This window comes from Pristis pectinata, chromosome 5 (assembly GCF_009764475.1).
Source record: "Pristis pectinata isolate sPriPec2 chromosome 5, sPriPec2.1.pri, whole genome shotgun sequence".
In the NCBI taxonomy this organism is placed as follows: Eukaryota; Metazoa; Chordata; class Chondrichthyes; order Rhinopristiformes; family Pristidae; genus Pristis; species Pristis pectinata.
The window spans coordinates 48,685,314-48,703,301 of NC_067409.1; the positions used below are offsets into that span (position 1 = coordinate 48,685,314).

At 38.8% G+C, this 17,988-nt stretch overlaps 1 protein-coding gene across 1 annotated transcript in view; it reads left to right on the plus strand.

Annotated features, from left to right (window-relative positions):
• The window catches only part of LOC127570249 (insulin-like growth factor-binding protein 4), a 79,822-nt gene that overhangs the window by 41,052 nt on the left and 20,782 nt on the right, over positions 1-17,988 (plus strand). Inside the window, exon 2 of the mRNA XM_052015588.1 lies at positions 13,375-13,574. Within this exon, the coding sequence (XP_051871548.1) occupies positions 13,375-13,574 (200 nt within the window). The remainder of the gene's footprint in view (positions 1-13,374; positions 13,575-17,988) is intronic.

Consider the following 17,988-nt stretch of genomic DNA (forward strand, 5'->3'; position numbering starts at 1 on the left):
ACACATCTTTTTTAATCCTAGACACAGCGTTTCCTTATCTTCTGTTTAAAATTGTGGTGATTAACCACAGGGTTTGAAATGTTAGTAGAGTCAAAACCTTGTTTAAAGCAATGTTTACCAGTGCTCTTTTAAGCAAACAGTCTTTATTTGCCATAAGCAATGTAAATTTGCACATTAAGTACTTATCAGTTTGACGATTGAAGAGAAAATTAGCAAAGTTTTTCCAAAAAATATGTTCATTTTACATATCCTTAAATACAATAATTAACAATTATGACACAGGAAATAGAGTAAAAAATATTATCAGATCATCAAGATGGGGAAAGCAATGCTTTAACACCAGATCTAATTTCACTTTCTGATCCATTTATTTGTCTTGTAAATGGCCATTGAGAGGTTCTTTTATCTGATAGCTTTAATTCAGAATGGCATGTGAAGATTGTGTACTTAGTGGTTTGGAACTGAGCAATGGTGGTATAAACTGCTATTGTGAAGGAAGATGTCATAGATTGGGAATACAAGAAAGAATTATAGTCATAGAATCATTACAGCATGGAATCATTACAACACGGGTTGACCCTTTGCCTCATTGCTCTAGTAACCCAGGTTCCATCCTGACCTCAAGTGCTGTGTGCGTGTGGAGTTTGCATTTTTGCCTTGTGACCACATGGATTTCCTTTGGGTGCTCCAGTTTCCTCCCAACCCCAGGGAAGTGCAGGTTGATAGGTTAATTGGCTACGATAAATTACTCCTAGTGTTTTGATGCATGGTGGAACCTAGAGAAGAGTTGATGGGAATACTGGGGGGGGGTGTTAAAATGGGATTAGTATACGAGTAGTGTAAGTGGGAACTTGATGGTAGGCATGGATATGGTGAGCCAAAGGGCCTGTTTCTATGACTCTGACTCCATGAGAAGAAAACCAAGCAGCCCATTGAGTCTGTCTAGGCTCTCTGCAGGGCAATCCAGTCAATCCCATTCTCCTGCTCTATCCCTGTAGCACTTCATTTACCTCCCCCAAGTGCCTATCAATTTCCTTTTCAAATAATAGTGTCTGTTTCTATCACCCCTGTTGGTAACGAATCTAAGAGTATTACCACTCACTGTTCAGTTCTTCCTTGTAACTCTATTGTATGTCATGCCAAAACCTTAAATTTGTGTCCCCTAGTCTTTCCAACAGCAGTTAATAAGAACAGATTTCCCTTGTCCATCTTACCTAAAACAGTCATTGTCATGGCTATCAAATCTCCCCTGAACCTCTTCTGTTTCAAGGAGAAGAATCCCAGTTTTTCCAGCTGAAATCTCTGTTTTGATAAATTTCTCTTGCGATCTCTTAAGGATGTTCACATTCTTCCTGAAGTATGGTGACCAGAACTGGATGCAATACTCTAGTTATAACCTAATCAGTGCTTTTTAAAGGATTGGTGTAACTTCCCTGCTCTGGTATCCAATCAAGCCCAAGATCTCTTAAACTCTAATTCCCTCAGCATGTCCTGCCATCTTCTAAGAACTATGCATTTAAACCCCCAGGTCCTTTTGTTCCTACACATTCATTGGAATGGTGTCATGAATTTTATGTTGTTTCTCCTCTCAACTATTATCTTTCTATGTCCTGTTGAAGCTAAGTCCATAAAACCATAAGATATAGGAGCAGAATTAGGCCATTTGGCCCATCGAGTCTGCCCTGCCATTCAACCATGGCTGATTATTTTTTCAACCCCATTCTCCCATCTTCTCTCTGTAGCCCTTAACCCCCTTACCAATCAAGAACCTATCAATCTCTGCCTTAAATACACCCAATGACTTGGCCTCCACAGCCCACTATGAAAACAAATTCCAGATTCAGCACCCTCTGGCTGAAGAAATTCCTCCTCATCTGTTCTAAAGGGATGTCCCTTTATTCTGAGGCTGTGCCCTCAGATCCTAGAGGATCCTGCTAATGGAAACATTCTCTCCACATTCACCCTATCCAGGCCTTTCAGTATTTGGTAGGTTTCAATGAAACCATTCCCCCCACCATCCTTCTGAACTCCATTGAGTACAGGCCCAGAGCCATCAAATGCTCCTCGTATGTTAATCCTTTCACTCCCCAGATCATTCTTGTGAAGTTGATTGATTTCCTTCTCATTGCTTGCCACACCACAAATTTTGAAATTTTACTCTGCATTTCAATATCCAAATCATTTATTCATATAAAAACTAGTAGTCTAAACATGGACTCTTGAGGAACACCACTGAGAAATAACCATTTAACCAACAAGTCATCCCTAATGTCTTTGTCAAGGGTAGATCCTGCTGACCAATTTGATTGAATTTTTTGAAGAGGTAACAAAATGTATCAATGGCGTCAGGGCAGTACATGGACTTTAGTAAGGTCCCACGTGGGAGACTGGTTCAAAAGCTGACGACCCATGGATCATGGGCAAGTTGGCAAACTGGATCCAAAATTGGCTTGGCAGTAGGGGACAGAGGGTGATGATAGAGGGTTGTTTTTGCAATTGGCTGCCTGTGACTAGTGGTGTTCCACCAGGATAGGTACTGGGATCCTTGTTGTTTGTAATATACATGAGTGACTTGGATGTGGCTGTGGATGTGGGAGGCATGATCCGTAAGTTCGCGGATGACAGGAAGATCGGCGGAGTGGTTGATAATGTGGAAGGTAGCCTTAGGCTGCAAAGAGATGTCGATGTGTTCGCAAAATCAGCTGAAATATGGCAGTCCTGATGCAGGATTTCAAACTGAAACATTGACAATTCCTTCCTCCCGCCATAGATGCTGCTTGATCCACTGAGTTTGTTGTTTCATTAGCATTGAATACAGAAGTAAGGAAGTTATGCTCCAACTTTATAAAAGCATTGGTCAGACTCCGTTGGAGTACTGTGTGCAGTTCTATAGGAAGGACGTAGAGGAGATTTACCAGGATGTTGCCTGGGATGGAGCAGTTCCGCTATGAGGAAAGACTGGAGAAGCTAGGTCTGTTCCCCCTGGTGCTGAGGATGTTAATAAGGAACAAAACTGAGGTATATAAAGTTATGAGGGGTATAATTAGGGCAGACTGCAGGAAACTTTTCCCCATATCAGAGGCAGATAAAATAAGAGGGCATGGATTTAGGGTCAAGGAGGAAGAGACTTAGAAGGGATATAAGGGGAATCTATTTGACCCAGAGAGTGGCAAATGCTGAGAGATGGGATTAATACAGAAGGTGTACACTGCTTGGCCTGGCTGTTGGGCTGAATGGTCTGTTTCCATGACTATGACTCTATAAAGCTTTATTTAGTCCAAACCAACATTAATTTGACTACTAGTCCTTGAGTCTCAAATTTGGTAACCAGCCTTTGAGGTACTTTATCAAAGCTTTCTTAAAATCCATATGGACTTGATTCATTGCTTCCCCTTTGTTAATCTTCCGTTATTTCATCAAAATATTTCATTAGGTTAGTCAAACAGGCTATAAATCAGTGTTGGCTTCCCCTAATTAATCCAAACCTTTTCAAATGCCTGTTAACTGTTTCTCTGATTGTTGTTTCTCATAATTTACCCACCTGTCATTTAACTAAGGAAAACATGGCGGAAATACTGTAAAATCCTAGTTAGTTACTTTGCTTGCCAAGGTTCATGTGAAGAGTTAGATGTCTCAAATTTGTCTACCTTTGGCAGATCTTAACTGCATTAGATATTTTTGTAAACTGCCACAAGGAATCCAGTCAAACTATCTGTCAGTCAAATCAATGAGCCAAGCATTTATAGCTTGCCTGTGCTTCACCACAACCATTCTACCCTATCTAAGCTGCTGCTGCAAACTTCAACCAAAACAGTTCTAATATTTACCTAAATATTTGCATATCTCAGCAAATTATTTTAATTTTACATGGGAACAAGTCTTTGACTACTTCAAGAGTTACATAAATGAGCTCACCCAAAGAATTCTGGTGTCAGTCTCTTCCCAGGCCATTAGAAAGGATGGCTTTTGTCTCATTGGTAAAGGTAGTGTAAAATGCTATGTGTAATTTCAGATCCACTGTGTATTTGTCTGGAAAGAAATATAGAAAGAGAATTCCTAATGGCAAATTATCAGTGAATATTTGATCAATGGTAATAACTACAACAGAACATACAAACATTTTTGGCAAACAAGATCTTAACAGGGTAACCGAAGCTAAAATCAGTTTAATTGAAATACCAGGTTGGATTGTGCTCAATTCAGACCAGCCCTTGCACTTTCACCACTGCCACACATACTTTTTGTAGCCTTATGATTTTGATCAAGCTGGAGGCCTGGCTGCTGTGGCCATTCCCTGAGAAGGAACAGATCCCAAGAAGCAGGTGAGGCTCGAGAAGTGGACACTAAAACCTATACCAAACCCACCTCTCACACAACCTCCCAACCAATATCCCGATGGTCTTTTGACAGCTTAACATCACAATGTTTTTAAATATCTCTGATAATCAAAAGGATTCAAATAATTTTAATAAATACTTAAAATACCTTAGAGTATCAGAAATTATTTTAAAACAAAGATAAAGTGAAATAAAAAGAAACAAAACATTTATTTGAACTTGGAGACACAAGAGACTGCAGGTGTTGGAACCTGGAGCAAAAATCCTTTTGTTCTTCCAGCAGTTTATTAGTTATCTGAATTTGTCTTTTCAGTCAAAGTCAGTGATTCTATTCAGGTAAATGGGGCAATACAATTTGCATCAACCATTCTATCCAAATCATTTACACCAAGCGTTCTGATGAAGGGTAGCAATCCCGAAACATTTTGTTTTCTTTCCACAGATGCTGCCTCACATGCTTTTTTTCCCCAGGATTTTCTGTTTTTGTTTCAGATTTGCAGCATCTGCGGGGTTTTTTTATTTACATTTACTCTATCTGTTCCTGGCGGTAAGGTGAGGGGCACATTTGGCGCATTCAGCTCCTCCATTCAGTATGTTTGCACTTCATCCCGGGCTCAGTGCTGAGTCTTTCAGCAGCATCTGCACTCTCGTTTTGCTCTGACTGCAATGTTGCAAAGCACAACCGCAGAAGTCAGAGACAAACTGACCCATGAAGAACATCTTGCCAGCTCTTCTCTGCCAAACCACCAGCAAAAGGTAAATAGATTTCACGCCGTTAGGTTCAAGTATGAAATTTCCTTCTCCTACTGGTTCAATGTTCCAAATATGAACATTTAGAGAAATACCACAGGCCTACAAATGGCAAGAATTTGCAGACACCCTAAAATAGAATCTTTAAAATATTTAGTCCAACTAGTCAATTGGATTTTTTTTCTCTCTGCATGCAAAGAGCAGTCCATAATATATTTGGCTACATTTCTTATTTTAATTTATCCCCTTTTCTGTTCGCTGCTTATTCAAAAATGTTGGCACTACCTTTGGTTCATCATTAATTGCTGTAATACATTGCACAGCCTCAAGATCATTTCTGATAAAAACTGACCTTACATTAATGTCATCTTAGCCTCTGGTTGATCAGTTTATTGCTACATTCTCCCATCCCTTTTAAATTTTATAGACCTGTTTCAAGTGATTCCACAACCTCCTCTGCTCTAATGAAAACAGCCACAATATTACAAGCAGAATGATGGAACAAACTTTGTGCAGACTCATTGCACATTGGAGAAAGCTTATTAATCTACCAGGGAGTAAGTCACAAATCCAGTAAAGTGTTCGAGAATTCATAGATCTAGCCATCCATTATTCACCTAATCAGTGCAATCAGAAGCTGAGGGTTGGCTGGGTCTCCAGTGAATTTCCTCTATTTCTGTTCCTCTTACCACTGCTTCCAAGAACCAGTACTATAAGTACTGAAAGCTCTTGGGAAGTGGCGTTGAAGACTCTACATCTTCCAAATTTGGGAGACAGCTTTGCAGAGGTGTTTGTTCCTTTGACTTGTCCCCAAGCTGAGGTCTTCAGTGAAAATCTTCTTCTGATTTTCACAGGGCTCCTATCCCTTTAAGAGTCCTCGGCCATACTTTCTGTACTATACTATCAGAGTTTGCTCAGCTGCAATGATGGATTTACTCTTGACAACACAATTCTTCCCAGAAGCTTACCATGCATCAGCAATGCACTAAGCTGCAGAAAAATTGATATGCACTGGGGTGGAAATGGAGTCTTACTCTGCTTGGACTCTGTCCTGAAGAGAAGGATGGCCCCACTCCCAATTTTTCCTTTAGAGTTTCATAAGTGACATGAATTCTCAAATACACCAGGCTATGACAGAAATAAAAATGAACATTATGTTGTCACATGATGAGAAATAATTCATAATTTGGTGAGCTGAAACAGGACAAGTTGATTAATTCAATGTTCTCAGATCCCAATCACCTCAGGTCATGGGAAAAGAAATCCTGGGATGGTGAGGACCTAAAGTTGGTATGTGCAGAACAACGCTAATGTTCAAGATGTTTGAACCTTTTTGTTTTCTACCATACAATGAGACCCTTACACAGGAAGGATCTCAACATCCCTCACAGTGTTGTCATTGTCACATGACAGCCATGACCTTTCACACTATAGGTGGGGAGTAGACAGAAGGAAACCAGGGATACTGGAAGTGGGATGGAATGCTCTTGTTTAGAAGCCATGGGAATTTCATGCCACAGATCTCATTCCCTGTTTGCCAGGGAAGCACAAACAGAGAAGACAAAAGTGTAAGAAAGCCCAGAAATTTGTATTTGAAGGAAGAGATGGTGTTGTGAGAAAAGGTTCTTTGAGGCCTTAAAGGACAAGGACTCTGGACACACAGTCTTTGTAGTTTAAAAATGGTTTATTCACAAAGACAAACACGGGAACAGAATGAATGGGAATAGATGCACACTTGCGCACACACACAGGTGATCGCAAAAGTGGGGAAATCACAATGACGGTGAGATGCACACACACCCCAAACTGGTTACAAATGATCGGGGAAAAACAATACAATGCCTGACCCCCTGACTCTGTACAAGCATTGGCTCTTTGGTCCCAGGAATCCTTAACTAATTACCCTTAAGTAGTGCACAGCTTACCTCAACATCCCTCAGAGACAAACAAAAGAGACAGCAAGCCAGCATGTGGCATCTTTTATACTGCTGAAGGGCTGGAGGGGGTGGTTCAGCCCAGGTAATTCAAAAGGTCCAATGGCTCGGTGCCAGCAAGGACAAAGGTGCTTAAACGAGCCAATTGTTCAGATGTGCACTTGATGGGTGGGGTGGAGCCAAACCTTGATTGACAGTGGTGTCACTTCCGACCCGATGAGCAATGCTGTCATCTGACCAGAGAGGTCAGTGTTGTCACTGTCACATGACAGCCATGACCTTTCATACTACAGATGGGGAGTAGACAGAAGGAAACCAGGGATATTGGAAGTGGGATAGAATGCTCTTGTTTAGAAGCCATGGGAATTTCACGCCACGGACGAACAGGACAATGACCTCATGGGTCATGCCAGGAAAAGTATAGTTCAAATGTTGGCATCCCACAGCTTCACCAAACATATGTGACAACAGGCTTCTTTGTAGCAACCCAGAGAGAATTACTAGTTAGTAGAATAACTTGGAGGAAATGTTTGCTGTGGAGATCACTGGTTACATCACTTAGATTTCCGAAGCCAGTAGTCATATCATCACCTCTCTTGAGTAGATTTCTACTCATAGTCTTCAGGCCTTGAGTGATGGAATGGTCAGAACAATGTCGTCTGGATTCCAACATCCTCAGAGTAGATTTCAAACACCTTGCAAGGAATTCAGAGATACAAATACATATACAGCAAATAGCAGTAAAAACCATATGTATTCAGCATGCCTGAAGCAGCTATGGAGTGGGAGAAAGAATTAACATATTGAGTCTATGTCCTTTCACCTTTTAACTACTTCTGATGAAAGGTCATTGATCTGAAATGCTAGCTGCATTTCTCTCTCCGTAGATGCTATCTGAGCTGTTGAATCTTTTTTTATTGTGGGATTCAAAGTATTTTTTTCTCATGAATTAAATGATTCCATTCATTCCATAAGGTCTGTTTTCAAACAGAATATTAGCAACCAAATCATTATCCTGTGCCTAATGAGGAAGCAAGAGAAGTCTCCAGGGATCTTGTCTTCCCTCAGGAAAGCAGTATCAAAGAATTCTCTGCTCAGTCCATCCCAAACTTTCTACAGGTGGAAGAAAATCAGATAACTGGTGTTGTAGAAATTCTGGTCCCAGAAAGCTGTGTTTTACAATCCATGGTAGGGCAATGGCTCTGAGAGAGACAAGTATATTCCAAAAAGCAAATGTGCATATAGAGTAGCTGGCCATATCTTGGGTCCCAAGCACTTGGGTTCTTACTTAGAAGTGCTAGACTAAGAATGAAGTAAAAAGTAAAATGCCACAGGAGTGATGTAGCTATTTGGATTCTTACAGACAGTAAGTCTGATTTAGTTCTTTGTTACATTATTACAGAAATCTAATTGTGATCATTGTTGCCAAAATTATTATTATAGTATTCATGATCTTTCTGTCCTGGAAATCTTGAATTAAGGGATCTTTCCCAATATTTTGTGGCAAATGAAGTGTTAAGCATAAAAATGGTGTGGAACATCCTGGTTATCCTGTTGTATAATCTGATCACATGAGACAAGCTTCTTTCTAATATGTTTGCCTTGCAGTTTTCTACCTAAGGTCCATGAATATTATTCTGTTACGTTTAAAGTGAATATGTTGCTGAGGGATCCCATGGAGCAGTTTCAGTGACTACAGTGAGATAGATCAAGATTTAGAAATTTATAGTTTTAATAGTAACTTTAAGCTGTGTGTTATTTGACAATAAATTAAAAGGAACCATTCTTTATTTTAAATCTTCAGTACTGGCTAATTGGCAAAACCACTGGAAATTCTACAGTAATAATACACAAATATTAAAGGTACTAGAGTAAACAATATCATTCTTGGAGCCTTGGAACCTTTCAAAATAGGATAAATATATTCAATAGATCATGAAGGACAGAGACATGCCTGATACTAGACTCTTGAAACAGTCACCCTATTGTGAGCTCTGTTGTGGGAAGAGATTACGAGGCAGATACAGATAAAGGTTCAACAATGAAAAAATGCAACATCCCCACTGATCTGTGGCCTTTCAAAGTGGAGAAGGAGCATCCAGGATGTTATTGAAAACCTCAAGGCCATGTATCAGGGGCACACTGAAGTCCAACGTGTATGGTGGAAGGAATACACCACTTCATCAACTATTTGCTTGCCTCTTTGGCCACCTCTTGCTCTATTTGTGGAAGAGTCTGTGGTTCCCACATTGGCTTCATTAGCCACCTCAGAACCCACAAAACCAGAATGCAAGCAAGTGAAGAAGAAGAAGAAGAAGAGAATCCATTCTGTGATGTGTATAAGTGATGTTGAACTTTGCAATATTAAAGTACAGTATGGCAAGCTTATCCACATTGAGACCAAATTATCCAAATGCTTTTTTAACATTCTTTCATCAATAACTTTGAAATATTTAAATGAATTTTAGTGGAATTTTTACTTTCTTATTGAATTCAGGGAATTTGAAAAGTACTGTTTGCTTCCAACATTTTCACTATATGTACATATAGGTTCAACAAGGCACAGCGATAGTTAACAACCCAAGTCCTAAATATCATAATTTTCAATGCATCAAAGGGAGTTGTATAATGCTGATCGAGTTATACAATAGAAAACTAAATACATGGGAATTGGCCTGTGCCTATTGTCATGCAGGGTGCACCTTGAAAGAGACTTTTGTTTAAGTAGTTTTTTGCTACAATATTTTGGTTGCATGTCACCTTCTGAATGTCTCATTCACTGAGTATAGTTATCTAGGAAAAGGAATAGCCAGGACTGAGCTGCAACATAATAGGCCCTTGAGAGGCTCAGAAGCCATAAATCATGGAAGCAAAACCTTAAGCATTTTTCAATACTTTCTGAGCTCCAAGTTATATAACTTTCTTAAAAGTGTTATTGAGTATACTTTTATGGAAATGTTTACTCTTCCTTGATCATCCTGGGCCAAGTAAGATTATTTCTTCCTGGTGGGCCAGATGTAATTTCAGCTCTCTGACACTAGCATCCATCACAAATAAATATAAATAAACTCATGGAGTCATTACTACATAAGACAAGGTCAACTCAGGCCATTCAGCCTGCTGAGTCAATGCTGGACTTGATACTTCCTGGTAGTTTGCAACAAAATAGTGTGGCTCCCAGCATGGCAACACCAGTGAACAATACTATCAGTGCTGGCACTGATGCAGGAGAAATTAATTTTACCACAGCATTTGAAATGATGAGTATCAAGGTATTTTTTTTATTAGTCACATGTACTGTACGTCGAAACACACAGTGAAATGCATCTTTTTGTGTTAACAACCAACACAGTCTGAGAATGTGCTGGAGGCTGCCCACAAGTGTTGCCATGCTTCCAGCGCCAACATAGCATGCCCACAACTCCTAACCCATACGTCTTTTGGAATGTGGGAGGAAACCTACGCAGTCACAGGGAGAACGTACAAACAGCTTACAGATAGCGGTGGAATTGAGCCGGGTTGCTGGCACTGTAATAGCGTTATGCTAACCACTACACTACCATGGTAGCCATCACCTGAGTATCATGGTACTCTGGTTACTTCTGATACCAATTAAACCACAAAAAGAGCATTAACAGAGGCAATCAAATATCACCTTTTTTCACATATGTTGATTGACCTGTTGCATGTTTCCAGTATTTTCTGCTATTGTTCCAGATTTCTAGCATATTTCAGGTTTTTAGTTCATATTTTGATTATTCTCCAGCTCTCTAACTCACTCTAATATTTCCAACTTACTATTTGAAATATACTTAAGAATTCCAAAATCCATTCTATTATGCACACATATAATGAAGTATGACAGCAATGTACTTACAGGGATGTAAACTACACAGAGAACTTCTCAGGAAGGTGATGGAACACGTAATCAGAGCTGGGGCAGTGAGTGGCCAGGGAAGTAATTGTGTTGTGTTTAAGAGAACTAGAACAAAATTGATTAGGAGTGAAGATCATAACGGCTAAGGGTTCTAACTGGAATGCAGTAAAGGGAAGATGCCAAATTAAGTTGGGTCAGAAGAATGGAGGATGCAAGCAGAAAAATGGATTTGCAGAAGATTCAGAAAATAGCATGATAAGAAGCCATCTGCTGCATGAGAGGAAGACATGATGGTCAGTGAAGAAAGATTCAGTAAAAATCTGAATTTAATGGAAAATAATGTGCAAAAGTAAAGATTGTTGGATTAGCAGGAATTTATGTAAAGTAAAAATTGAGAGCTGGGAAAGAGGAAATCAAAAATAGGTGTTCAACGTTAGTCACTTATTTTACCTTTACAGGGTACATGGCCAGAATTTAATACCCATCCCTATTTAGTCTTGAGAAGTCATGGTACTGTCTTGAACCACTTGTAGTGAAGGTATTTCCACAGATTTAAATGCAACAACAATGAAGAAACAGTGACATATTTCCAAGCCAGGATGGCGTCAGACTCAGAGGAAATCTTACAGCCACTGGTGTCCCCATGTGCCAGCCACTATTACCTTCTAGGTGATAGCAATACACGTGATTGCTTTCAATCATGTGTATGGAGGTGATGGCAATCACAGGTTTGGAAGATTTTGTTGAGAAAGTTTTGTTGAGTTTCTGCAGTGCATATCTGTAGCTGAGATAGAGTAGTGGTACACTAGGTGACAGATAAAAATGGGTGATCTTGAAGAAGAACATGACATGATATTTGAAGCTCAACACAAAGCCACAGTTATGCCTGACGTGATACATCATTTTCATCAGCAAGTGGTAATAATTCTGAAAATACCTGTTTTGTTAGTTGTAAAAACACATTTATAGATCTTCATCAGGATACTTGCTAATTTAGTTTCAACCTTGTTGACTTTGACGATATCACAGATGTCTACTGTATCCTCTGGGCCAAGGAGAGAAAAAAGTTGCTTTTATTCCTGCGTTAATGTCACATAAGGACAGGACCAAACCTGACCATGATGTTTCACATTACCAGAGATCCATGCTTGGGATAAAACATGTAGGATAGCCACATCAGAGACAGCTGGAGGCCAGCTGCCATTTGTGGAACCTCACACCATCATGGAGCGACATTTCAGAAGATCAGGGAGAAATTTGGAGTTAGAAAGCAGCAAATAAATAGAGAATTTTGTTGTTATACAGAGTCAATTGAACAAGGAAGGTGACAGCCAGCCATTAAGTGAGCAGAAAGATGACAATAGGATTGAAGACCAGCATTAAATACACCTTCTTGATTCCTACTTTATGGTTATCTGGATGGAGAAAGTTAAAATCCTTCCACTGTCTTCATAATGACTAATGTACAACAATTGTGAACAGCATTGTCTGTGATATATGATTATATTCCATTGAATACTGTGGAGCCAAGCAGGATATTTATCAAACTAAAGATATTTTTTGTGCTATTAGATGCTGAGAGTTTTTAAAAGAGATTTTCCCAAGACAAATAAAGAGTTCCATTTCTTTCTACTCAGCACTGTTTGAATTTGCAGTCTGGACAATTTGAACACACCTTAAAGTCTCAGCATTCTTGAACATGTTACACAGCTGATTAAAGACAATTTTTTTAAGAAGTGCTTTTATTCTGATGAAATATTTTATCTTTCAAACCCATGGTATATATCTCAGCAGACCCTTGGTAAACTAAAGTTGACCTCCAGCCTGCCCACCTGAGAGATTAATGACATTTGTAAGAATGAGACATCAAGTTCATAGGAATTCATAAATCAGCTTTTTGGATCTGAACTTCACTTTTATAAGATGACTGCTGTCTGTACAACAATTGCCAATTTTTCTGAATGAATAGAGCACTTATCATGGTTGTAGGCTTCTGCCCTGCACCAAGATTTGAGTATACAATCTACAGGAATAATATAGTTCAGTACCAGTCAATCATCACCTCTGAAGTATGGATTATTGGCCATTCATCCAGTTACTGTTTTTTGGCAGTTTAGTGAATTCAATTCAGTTACTGTGTCTAGGAATACTATGGTAAAAGTAATGCAAGTGAACATTATATTTGTAAATTATCTGGTGCACAAGCATTGACAAAGCATTCAGTGCTATAAATTATTGGCAATATGTAAAAAAAATGAGAGATTCCTGAGAGATGCACAATATCATTTCAAATTTGATCTTTCATACTAAAGTTGCGTTGTCAAACATGTCATTTTTGAATGAGGCTTAAATGGAGATGAACTCAGGTAGAGATATCATTCCTTTAACAGTGACTGCCTCGCCAACATATATTCAATCTGTGGTTCTGTTGATACTTCAAACATTTTCAGTATTGTGTGCAAACTGTCATTTTCAGAAACACAAGCTACTGAAGTGGAAATTGAGAGTCCCAGTCCAGATGGCACAGAAGGCACCCAAACAGGCACCAACTTCAGGTTTATGCCTGCTCCTGGGCATGTCATCCCAGACAGACTGTTCGAGACACGGAATTCAGCTGATGCACAGATGGGAATGAGGGCCCGGATAAACTACAAACAGAAGCAGAGAGAGCAACTAGTAAGAACCAGAATTTTTGTGAAATCATTGGGAAAAAATGTGATTAAATTACTGGTGGTTTGACATTGATGAACGTTTATCCTGGGTTTCCCTTTTATTGTATGATGATTAATTTATACTTTCACTAATATCCCAGTGCAACAGTTGAAAATGTTAAATTTCCTTCAACTTATATTTTTAAATTGCAATATCTGTCTGCTTTCTTCTATCCATCATCAACATTGACTGATTCTAGCTTACAGTTTAAGAGCATGGACTGTCCACTGTAAGCTACTCGATCATAAACCACAAAGTGATTAAAGTTTGAGATTCCCTCTTAGCATTCACATGTTGGCACTCTCCAGCAGCTAGTTCTCAATCAGGAACAGTAACACATGTTTCTCCCTAACTAAACCAAAGTCAGTTCATCCAATATTTGTTCCTAAGCCTGCCCTGTCTTAATTCAGTAAATCAGAACATAACTGGAAATAAATCCTGGATGTCCTACTCTAAGTGCCACAGCTACACACTGCTTTAACGAACCTAGGAAACATTAAGCTTGCTTTTAAGGTAATTGTGAATTAATGACATAATGTTAACTGAAATGTGTAGTTAAATGATATTCCAGTTTTTGCATATCATCATTGCTTCATTGGATCAAGGCAAAAGCCTAATTTTTGAGAGATTAGAGATAAGGTGTTGTTTTATCTTTGTCAAAGAATCTGCTCAAGAGACCAATTACTTTGTTGCAGACGACAGTCATTAAAAAGAAATAGTAATTGCCATAAGTTAAGTCAAGTTTAAAAAGGAGTGTTAAAAATAAAAGTACATAATTTGGTTAAATCTCAAAGCCTTTCCTGGAAGCTGAACAGATATACGAAATTAGACCAATTGGCCTAATACCTGTCATTGCAAAAATGTCGGAATGTCATTGTTTTGGAGGTAATAGCAGAACATTTAGAAAACCATAAGACAATCAAACAGAATGAGCTTTGCTTTATGAAAGGGAAACCGTGTTGGCAAATATGCTGGAGATCTTCAAGAGGGTAAGAAATAGGATCAATAAAAGGAAACCTGAAGATGCAGTGTATTTCGACTTCCAGAAGGCTACCAATATGAAACCAGGTAAGAGTAAGATCAGAGTGCACGAGATTGGGGGTTGGCAAGGATGGAGGATTTGCTGGCAATCTAAGTGAAAACACAGAATGTTGGGATAAATGGATCATTTTTGGATTGGTAATCAGTAACCAGAGGAGTGCCACAGGGATCAGTACTGTAGCTTCAGCTTTTCACAGTCTATATCAATGATGTTATTATCACTTTTGCATTTCTTTTTACACTACGTCAGTTTGCACTACTATACTTTGCACCATTCTGTTGCCTTGTGCTCATCACTGTATTTATTGTTATATTTATTATTAGCATGTATACAGTTTAGTCTGTGAGCTTCATGTGAGCAGGGAATTTAATTGCACCATGGTGTACATGACAAGAAACTAAACTGAATCTGACTTGAATGAAGTGGCCAGTGTACTGTAGCCAATTTTTTTGATGAAACAAAGGTAGGTGAGTTAGCAAGTTGTGAAGAGATACAAGAAAACTGCAAAAGGATATAGATACGCTGTGTGGGCATGAAGTTTGTATAATAAAGAAAAATGTGAGGTTATCCACTTTGGAAGGAAGAATGGAAAAGCAATGTATTATTTAAACAGAATTCCAATACAAAATGCAGCAGTAGAAAGGGGTCAGATGAACAACAAAAGGTTAGCATGCAGATACAGCAAGAAAATAGGAAGGTTAAGGGAAGGGGTATGGTGTATAAAAGTAGGGAAGTTTTGATGCAACTTCAAAGGGCACTAGTAAGACCACACTTGGAGAACTGCATGCAATTTTAGTCCCCATATTTAAGGAATGATATAGTTATGTTGGAGGCAGTGCAGATAAGGTTTGGGTGAATTCCTGGGATGAAAGAGTGGATGTGTGAAGGAAGGTTGAGCAAATAGGGCTTATCACATTGAAGTGTAGAATGTCAGGTGATCTTATTGAAACATCAAGGATTCTGAGAGGGGGATTGACTGGATGCTGAGAAGATTGTCCCTTAGTGGAGTTTTGTAAAACTCGGGGGCATCGCTTCAGAATAAGAGGCAACCCATTTAAGACAGAGATGAGGAGGAATTTCTTCTCCCAGAAGGTCAGGAAACTATGGAACTCTCTACCCCAGTGAGTTATGGAGACAGGGTCATTGAATATATTCACATTGGCAGACACTTAAATTAAGAGGGAATCAAGGAAGAAGAGCAGGAAAGTGGTGTTGAAGTCAACGTCAAATTAGTTATGATCTTACTGAAAAGCAGACCAGGTGCAAGGAACTGATTGATTCTTCCTTCTCCTCCCCCAGTTTCTTACGTTCTTTTGTCCTTAAGTTGCATGAAAATGTGGTTGTAATACTAGGAGTGAAGTAACAGGCAGAGCATGTGAAGTAACATGCAGGGAATAAAAGTGCTCTACAATGCGTACCTGCTTTACTTAAGGTTCCTAGACTGTATACGTGTGCAAAACAATATGCACATGATCAAGTGACATTACATTTATTTACATACACTATATTGCTTTTCACCTCTAAAACAAAAGAAAGACTGAAACGAGTTTAACAATATTTTCAGATTTACAAGTTTAATCAAATTTACTGAGATTAGCTTGTGTAACTCTACCAGTCTGACTTGTGTTGATCCTGGAAAGTTCTGGACTTACTGAAAGTATCACTTCTTGAATCTTAGAGACTGCTCTGCCATTCATCATGATCACATCTGGTCTTTCACCTCAGAACCATTTTCTTGTGGTACTTCATATCCCTTGATTCCCTTAATATCTGGAAATCTATTGATCTGTGGTTTGAATGAAGTCAATAACTTAACCAGCATATTCAGTCTAGCAATAATTACAGTACTCACATCAGGAGTATATTTACACTCACAATCTTCCTCATTATTCCCTTGGATATCTTCCACTCAGATCAAGTGCTCTATGTTAACCGTTTTCAATCTCTGTTCTTCTCATACAAGGTATTCTTGGAACAGTCTATCTTCACAATCTGTGTGTATCTTGTTTTCTTAACTCCAACCTACTTGGAGGTCCCAGCACATAAACCCTTAACCCACACTTTGAACCTCTATTACATAGTTCATGAGGTTTTCTTTGTTTCAGCTGTCTTTTTTCCCCATTTTCCCTTTTAGCTTAGACAGAATCAGACTCAGACTCGTGCTGAATCTTCCATGCATTAGTATTTCTGCAGAAGTATGTTCTGTCTTGGAATGTGTATCAATCTGTAGCTCAGAAAAAAGCCTGAATCAATGCTTTAAGACATGATCTGCCTTGCATGACCTACTTTGGTGTGTATAAAGATCTCTCAGTTTCATCACTTAAAGAGGGCTGATAAGACAGTGAAGTGATGTTTGATCCCATTTCAGTTCACTAATTGTTCAAACTGAAATGACTAAATTTGCAGGCACAAAACAGTGTGTTTCAAAAATGGATCTAAATTCTTCTATAGTGACCATTCAAACATTAAATATTGCATATGTAATAACTTAGATTGATTTGTTAAACTGGATTCAGGAAGGCACCTAAATTACAGCATCTAAACACATTCTTCAACACAACTATATAATCTCTGAAGGACTTGGCTACTGTTTAGTTTCTGGTTCCAACTGTGTGGCTAAAGGAAACACCTTTTCTCGTGCCTAGTGCCAGAAGGTCTGCAAATGTCATATGTATCTGAATCTATTGTTGTTGATAGAATTGCTTTCTTACTCTCTAGTATGACTTTGTTTTTGGCCTTGACCTCAATTTCAACAATATTGCTTTCCTTGAAGAACATCTCCATCCATTCTACATAAAACTGAATGAATGGTGAACCCTGTTGTGAAAGTTTATGGTTCTGATGTTGCTGAATTATGTCAATGTTGCTATCTTGTATTATTCCCATTTTAACAGTACAGTTATCTACAAACAATCAACATTAACTGCCTTTTATTTTTCTGGTTCGTGCTTGAATTGGAGATTTGTTACTTTGCACATTGAGGTTACTATGATTGATTGTGAGCTTTCAGACTCTCTACCACCATGAGTACATGAATTCAACAGCTCTGATACTTCAGGCAGCTTCAATTCTTTTGCAACTCTCTTTCACCGTCAGTTAAATGTCTATGTCTCTGTGGGTTCCTAGGCTTCAGCAGTAATATGAAAAGTGAGGAGAAATACAGGGGAAATATGCAGAGCTCCAGAAGGTGCATCTGATTTATTTGGGGTACTTGTGAGATGATGTACAATGATACAAACATTAGTATCACTATCATAAGTATCATGACATACAAGTCTGTCATGCAAGGGCATCACACTTTATACCACATAGTTTAGGCTGCTGTGTTTCAATTTA